At 34.1% G+C, this 7849-nt stretch overlaps 1 protein-coding gene across 1 annotated transcript; it reads left to right on the top strand.

Moving 5' to 3' along the window:
• The first annotated feature begins 1310 nt into the window (after positions 1 to 1310).
• Positions 1311 to 3092, top strand: LOC100811972 (pathogenesis-related genes transcriptional activator PTI6). Its single transcript, XM_003522501.5, has one exon. It carries the CDS (start codon positions 1801 to 1803, stop codon positions 2773 to 2775), a length of 975 nt encoding a protein of 324 aa, XP_003522549.1. The 5' UTR covers positions 1311 to 1800; the 3' UTR covers positions 2776 to 3092.
• Positions 3093 to 7849: the final 4757 nt, after the last annotated feature.

Below are 7849 nucleotides of genomic sequence, written 5' to 3'. Positions count from 1 at the left end.
TATGTAAAAGTTTTTGTTTTTTTATTAAAAACATTTTAGTGTTTAGAGTTCAGTCAAAATTATATATGATCTAGCTTTCGTTAAGAAAAGAAATAGGACAAATGCTTCTTAAATTTGGAGTGTGATACCCTTCTCAGCAGTAAAACAAAAAAAATGTTGCACTATTTTAGTCGACCTTATCGACCACTTTCCAGTAAAGAAAGAGTGTAGTTAGCACGGGTTATATGGCGCGTAGACTTTGGCTTATCTCGAAGTAACACTGAGCAGAAAAAACCCAGAGACGTACAGAGTCGAATTGTAAATGGCCGCAAATTCTAGGTTGCCCGCCACGTTAAGTTCTACCTCTAGCTGTAAAAAGTTAAATATAATAATCAATTTCACAACAAAAAATAAAAATAAAAAGAACATTATCACTGCCACACACATACACAAAAAAAAAAAAAGTTATTGACCCACACATACACATGACTCACCCACCACACCAGTGGCGAGAGCCAAATCCCGAAACCACCCTCCCACATTTTCACTTAATCCACCCCCATTGATTTTGCATAACTGAAGGGAAAAGGACGAATTAGAAAGAAAGGAAAAAATATCCGATTGATTAGTCAAAGCAATTTGACCGATTAATGCTAAATAGCAAGGTATCTTGGGCCTCACATTCAACACTGTGGCATATGATTACTCAGCACACTCATCACCGTTAGATCCTGTCCCGTTGGTGTCGATCGCTTATGTGGAACAATATTTGCAACGTGTTTCAATCGCATGGACGCGGCGAGCCGCATTCTTTCTTTTACCTTCTCACCTCCCTTTGAGTACCGGTTTTTTTTTCTTTCCCGTGAGAAAAAAGAAAATTTGAATATTTAAAATTAAAAATAAAATAAATAGTCATTTCCTCTCTATAAAACCTTGATAGATTCGTTTGCAAATATAAAAATTCAAACAGTTTTAAAAATTAAAAAAAAAAGTGTGATAGATGATCTATCATTAACTTTTGTCTGGGACCAAGAAAGTCTATGTAATACATTATCAACACTCTACACATCTCATGATAAAAGTAAATATAATTTAATTTTTTTCTTTTTAATAGTTAAGAAAAAATATAATATAATAATCAGTATTAGTAATTTCAGAATAATACATTATTAATTAATATTATAATTATTATAATAACATGCTTGCTACAATTAAAATGAGTATTTACCTTAAAAATAAAAATAGAAATAGTGTATGTACAGGAGTAATGATAATATTAAATTTGAATAAATAGAATCTGATATTGTAATCTTTCCGGTTTGAGGTGTTGGATCCTATAAAACAGGGAAATCAGTGTTAGAGACTTATCAGCAGAAACTGAACTCTTGTTCTTCTTTACCGATTCAACAACAGCTCAGCAGTGGTAGTACCCATGAGCCTGCAGAATCTGCACTTTTTTTGCCTTGGCTTCTATTCTCTCCTCACTTTGAATCGGAAGATATCCTTTCCATTCAAGGCAGCAAGCAGAAGTTTCAACGAAAGTCTCCTCTCCCACACAGCTACTATCTTCTCAACACTATTGGAATCACCATCATCTGAATAATTCCCTTTTTTCTTTCTCTTTCTCTCACACACCCCCATGATGTCAAAAGTTGTTATTTTCTCTTTATTCCTATCATCAGTCCCGACCATGTCTTAATATTTCTTTCTTTCTTCTTTTTTTAACCTTTTGGAAGATTTCGGTTTAACCTTCCCCTTCACGATTCTCTCTTTTCATTCCCTATTTTGCTTCGCGGCACAGTCATTAGAATAAGGAACACAATGGAAGACAGTATCCTATGCAAACACACAGTGCATCGCAGCGTCACCAAGAAACTCATCTCCCCCAAAAAATCATCCCAAACCAATTCTTCAACACAAACAGAGCGCAGAATAGTGCGGATTTCATACACTGATCCAGACGCCACCGACTCCTCCAGCGACGAGGAAGGTTTCCCCTTGGTTCGCAAAAGAATGAAGCGCTATGTTAACCAGATTGAAATAGAAACCGCCGCGGAAAAAGTTGTTCGGAAGAGGCCCGCCGGTGAGCCTTGCAGGCGACCGGCGAAGCTTCACTCCGGGAAGAAGTTCCGCGGCGTCCGGCAGCGGCCGTGGGGGAAATGGGCGGCGGAGATTCGAGATCCGGCGAGAAGAGTGCGTCTCTGGCTGGGAACCTACGACACTGCCGAAGAAGCTGCCATGGTCTACGACAATGCCGCTATTCGGCTTCGAGGCCCTGACGCGTTGACAAACTTCCTAACGCCACCGCAAAGAGAGTCTCCGTCTCAGGCGACAACGGTGGCGGTGACCGAAGAAGCCTCCGGCTCCGGCTACGACTCCGGCGACGACCATTGCCAGCACAACCTCTCATCTCCCACTTCGGTGCTCCACTTCCGAAGCAACTCGGAGTCTGATCAGAAATCAGAACAAGTGTTGAGAGAGTGTGAGGGTGAGGGTGAGTTTTTGGCGCTGGATAACATGCCTCTGCCTGCTTGGGATGAAGTGTTCAATTTCGAAACGCCAGAGTACCCTCCCCTTCTCTTTCAAGAAGGGAATTTTCTTCATGATTATCAGTCCCAGATGTTGGGTGAAACGGTACCGTTTTCCTCGGACCAAGGGTTCAGTGACAGTAGTATCGTGCTCGCAGACTCGCTCATAGATTTCGACAAAGCTTGCCCTCCACCATCTACCTTGTGCCAGGTGGACGATTTCTTCCAAGACATTTTGTTAGCTTCTGATCCTCTCGTTCTGCTCTGAACACTCTTAGTCAGTCGACTCAAGTTAGTAAACTCTCATTCGTTAATCCTTCACGCCAGATTTTGCTTCCGGTGGTAAAACAAAATAATGCTTAGTTTCTATTAATTAATAAATAAATTTTAAGTTTTTAGATGCTCCGTTACAAATAGCTAACGGGAGGAAGATGAGTTGAGAACTTGAGAGTGAAGTTTTGTTTAAATTTTACTTTATTGTTTGTAATCTTTTGCTTAATAAGTAGGATCGTACGTTGAGACTTGAGAATGTTAATGTATATTTGTCCAGATGTTAATCTAAGTGTAATGGAGTTCTTTTCTTTACCATTTGATTTTTAAGCACTGTTCTCTATCACTTGCGTTTTTTCTTTTCTTTCTTTTTGAAGAAGAAAATAAGGAAATGTCGATTGACGAATGCATGTGAAATGGTGAAGGGGCGCTGATTGCGGTCGGGCCGGTTAGTCGGTTGGGTGCGGTGAGGGGCAGCAGAGTACGAGTTGTTGTTTTTTGTTTATGTTATAATGTGAAATTGAGACTTGACTTTAATTAATTGGTTTTGGTTTTGGTCTAATGTTTTTGAAACAAACAAAAAAAAATGTTTAAAGAACATTTAGGTGCAAGCGCCATGCCGCAAAGAAAAAAGGTCTAAAGAGGGGAAAAAAAAAAAACTAGTGCGTGTGTATTATGTAGTGTGTACATCAAAAGGTCGAACTGTAGAAGAATGTATCAATTTGTCGGGATTGGACTTTTTCAGTGCACAAAAGTTGTTTGTTCAATTTTCGGTTAGGAAAAAATAAATACTTGTTAAGGCTCCAAAGATTCTACAACTTTTCATCTGTTTAAGCGCTAAAAATTTCATGCCTTTTTATCTATTGAGCCGTTTCAATTAAAACGATAATTAATTTTGATGTAATTAGCATTTATTTCGGCAAAGATTTTAACTGCCTTCAAATTAAGTTACATTTGGGAGGACTTTGTCTTCCTTTGCTATTTTGGCATGGCTCTCTGTTTAGAAGTCCTTGAATAATATATTATTACTACCATTTCGTATATAAACATAAAAAAAGTTTCAACAAATCAAATACGACATAAAAATGTCGAATAATTGCATTTTAGGAAGATAAATAGTGGTGTATTACCAATTTGAATATAATTTTTTTGCAACACAATTGAATTTGCTTTTACTTATACAAGTGCATTTGAAAATTTTTATAATGGTTGTTGCTTAGTTTCTTTTTTTTCGTTTTATTGTTTTAATGTAACACTTCTCACACAGCCGCTTCCCTATTTAGTTTGAATTACCTTTCTTTTAAAATTGATGGTTACAAATACGTTTATTTTTGTTGACACCCACACCATACGGAGCGTTTCAAACTATGAACTGTTTCAATCTAATAATCCTTACTGGACTATATTCTTTCAGTCAACCCATAAAATATGCAAAGGTGGAGCTGAAAAGTCAGGTTCAACAAGCTGGCCAAAGAATGATGGAGAGGTGAATCCTACATATATTTTTCTTCTTCTTTTTGAATTTATATCTAATTGATATGACACAAAATGAAAGATGAGTTTAATTGATATGGCACAAAATCATTGATATATAGGATCTTGGTGTATTATTATTTTAAAAAAATATTATAACCAAATTAATTCTTCAAATATTAAATTATGTTTTTCTCTTAATCATCTGATTCATGGGGAGAAACAAAAAAATTCTGAATAATTCGAAGATCGATCGAGAAGCGATAAGTAAACCCAGGTAAAAAAACTATTTCTGTTAAAAATTGAATTTAAATATTATTTAAACAATTTAATCTTAATTTTCAGCATATTAATCAATTGTGCTTAATGACTTGGATATATTAAAGTGTGATTAAATTTGTATTGCTTTATATTTTTAAGAGATCGATTAATAAATAAAACTAAGGTAATTGTAAAAATGCGTAAAAATATAATTCTTTTGAAGTATAAAAATAATATATTAATATCTTAGTTTTTAAAACATTAAAGAGTCTGTATGTTCTTAATTTAAATACTGTCTATGAGTAGCAATACTATTGAAGGAAAAAATATACATAAATTCCAATATGAAAGAGAAAGTGTTTTTCTGGTCGTAAAAGAGAGACAAATTATTAATTTTGCACATGCAGAGGGAGGAAAAAAAACCATTGGGTGCAGCTTGTGTACCAGACAAAAAAGGAAGCTTAAAATTGACACAATTGGAGATTCCTAGTATCACTCTTCTGTTGCTTTCAGTGGTTGAATTATTTCGTCTGCATTCACTTCATTAAACAAAAACACTATTTATATAATATAAGGATTTTATTTTTGGAGTAGAAGCATGATACCTCTGCTAATATAAATAATTTAAATTTTAAATAACGGGTAATTTATTTAAATGTGACTATATTTTAATAAAATATTATTTAATTTATTTTATAAAAATTATTATACAACTATCTTAATTGAAAAAAATCTTAAAATAGAAAGAACAATTCTCACCAATTTTTGCTCCAAAAAAAAATCTCACTAATTAATTTAGACAAAATTAAGAGAAATTAATTATTTTTTCGGCTGTTATCCCATTAAAGCATTAACTTTTGAGGTAAAGATCAAGGATACGCACCGAACTTAATAAATTTGTCCTTAAAAAACTAAAGACACTATTTAATGCTTATACCTAAGGATTGATTATTGATATTAGAGTTTAATCATCATAAAATATACTGTAGGTATGTATAATATTTATTTCACCCACGAAGTTGCCATTATATTTGTCGTTGTTGAATGTTGATCAATTAGTTTTGTTGACCGAAGAACCATCATATGCGCTTAAACGAACTTTCTTTAGCTTTCCCCCGAAAAAATAAAAAGTAGTAAAGTGTTTAGCATTTCCCCTATCATTAGCCATGTAGAGAATAACATGAGGAATCCTTTTATTGCTCACTTGCAAGGAAATATCCTTTACGCAAGATGGACGAAGATTTTAATTTTGATGTTGTGGTGATGCTGCTGCCATATTGGAAATTAAGAAGTATCTATGTCATGGCTACAGTGGTATGCGTGGTGGGAGAGAGGCCATGTCTCGTGAGAGACTATGAGCATAGAGCATAAAATTAAAGTATTTAAATTGCTTGACTATTACTCCATAACATGTGTGTGTGGAGAGAGAGAACAGAATCAACACCAAAAAGGGAATAAGGGATAAGCTCCACTGAATGATTATGTCGCAACTCGGAAGCAAGATTATTAGAATTACACACATTTGTTCTCTTCAGGGGATGCTCATGCTACAATCCGAATTGCCCTTATCATTAATTAGTCTCACTCGCCCACACATCTCATGCTGCCAAATATACATATGTCAAGTGTCAAACATAATTTCTCTCCATTCCATTATCATAATTGTGTTTCCAACTTGATGTTTTAATTCTAGTTAACTGCGCGCATAATAAAACTTGATTTATCAACTGATTTAACGTGTTTAATTATAAACTGATATCATTAGAGGTACTAACTCCTATCTATCTCACGCACACACTTATCGTTTATTAGGCGCTCATATCCTTATTTCTAATTAAGGATTGAGATTTTATGTCACATCAGAGGAATATAACATATGAGAGTATCCAAACATGTTAAACTGGGATCAGAATGGTTCCTCTCACGTGTAATTTTCCCTTGAATCTTCTCATGTGGGAATCTTCACCATTTAAATTTCATGTCCTCCTTTTTCAATATTTAAACTTTCTCTCCCATATTATCAATTAAAAACTGAGACTATTCAAACCCCGATTTATGTTATTGCAGTGGTTTTAGCTAGGGATAATACAATGAGTGAAAATTAGGCATATTCGACAAAGGATCAACTTAATTAAATTAAAGGAAATTTTCAATTTTTTTTATATTGGCGTTGGTGTATTTTTAAATTTTACAGCCTAAAATAGGAAAGTCAGCGGGGTATGTATATATCTTATTTTGGGAAAAAATAATAGTCACGTACTATATTTGAATTTGATATAAATACTGATATTTCTTCCCATTTGATGAAGTTGCCAAATGGGATCCATATGCCCATACACACATGACACTAGTTAAAGACATGGCTTTAGATTAGCTGGTCAAATTTACATGAGCTTGTTTGTGTGTGGACATAATGAACCGAAAGCTCTTTCCCACCATTGTGGTTGGTTTTGCAGAAGTTGGGCTATATTTTGTGGTGAATGCCGGTTGGTAAAAGGGAAAATCATCTTGTCTTTGTATCATATGTATATATAAGTGCATAGTTATGTGCTTGCTTTGGTGTCCCATGGCATGTGTCATATCTGGAAAATGATCATCCTGCAGGTTCCCCATATGTATATTGTATCAACACATTGGTCCCTAAAGTGCAGTTTGTTGATGCTACCCAGCGTGGAGCCACACAAACATATATGTTGCTTTCTCGAATGCAATTAAAAGTTTTACTAAAATTTTGCATTCAATTGCTTTTTTTTCCCGCAATAAATGGGGCGATATACGAATTTATTGTTGGTACGCGCACATTGGGAAATTTCACAGTATAATTCTATGACTATTTTTAAAATAAAAAACATGAATATTTTATATTTTTTAGAATCTATAATTTTTTAAAAGATTTATTAAAAGTATCAAACATGGGATGTGATATTTCAATTTTTTTTTCCAATATCATTTTTAATACGTTGAAACTAACACTACCAAATATTCATTAATTACATGATACAAACATGTGGCGTATAAAAAAGTAAAGAGTTTATCATCTTACTTCAAGCTCGATCATCAGGTAAAACTATTATTCATTAATTACCTCTGAATTTACCAGACTTTCCCACCCAACTGGAAATTTCCTTTCTATTATTTCTCACATGTAGTATAAATCAAACTTAAATTTTTAAAATAAAATACTTCGATACTCATTAATTAGCCTTCTCGTTCTTTTTTTTTTCCTTTTTCCTTTCGGGCTTTTATACAATTTCTTCTATCGGAGATATAAAAAGAAAAAAAATTATTATAAATTCAATCCTTTCTACTAACAAAATTAATATTCCAACAAAAACTAA

This window comes from Glycine max, chromosome 4 (genome assembly GCF_000004515.6).
Source record: "Glycine max cultivar Williams 82 chromosome 4, Glycine_max_v4.0, whole genome shotgun sequence".
Classification (NCBI taxonomy): domain Eukaryota; kingdom Viridiplantae; phylum Streptophyta; class Magnoliopsida; order Fabales; family Fabaceae; genus Glycine; species Glycine max.
Note: the sequence above shows the minus strand (reverse complement) of the source record. Positions and strands in the feature narration are given on the sequence as shown.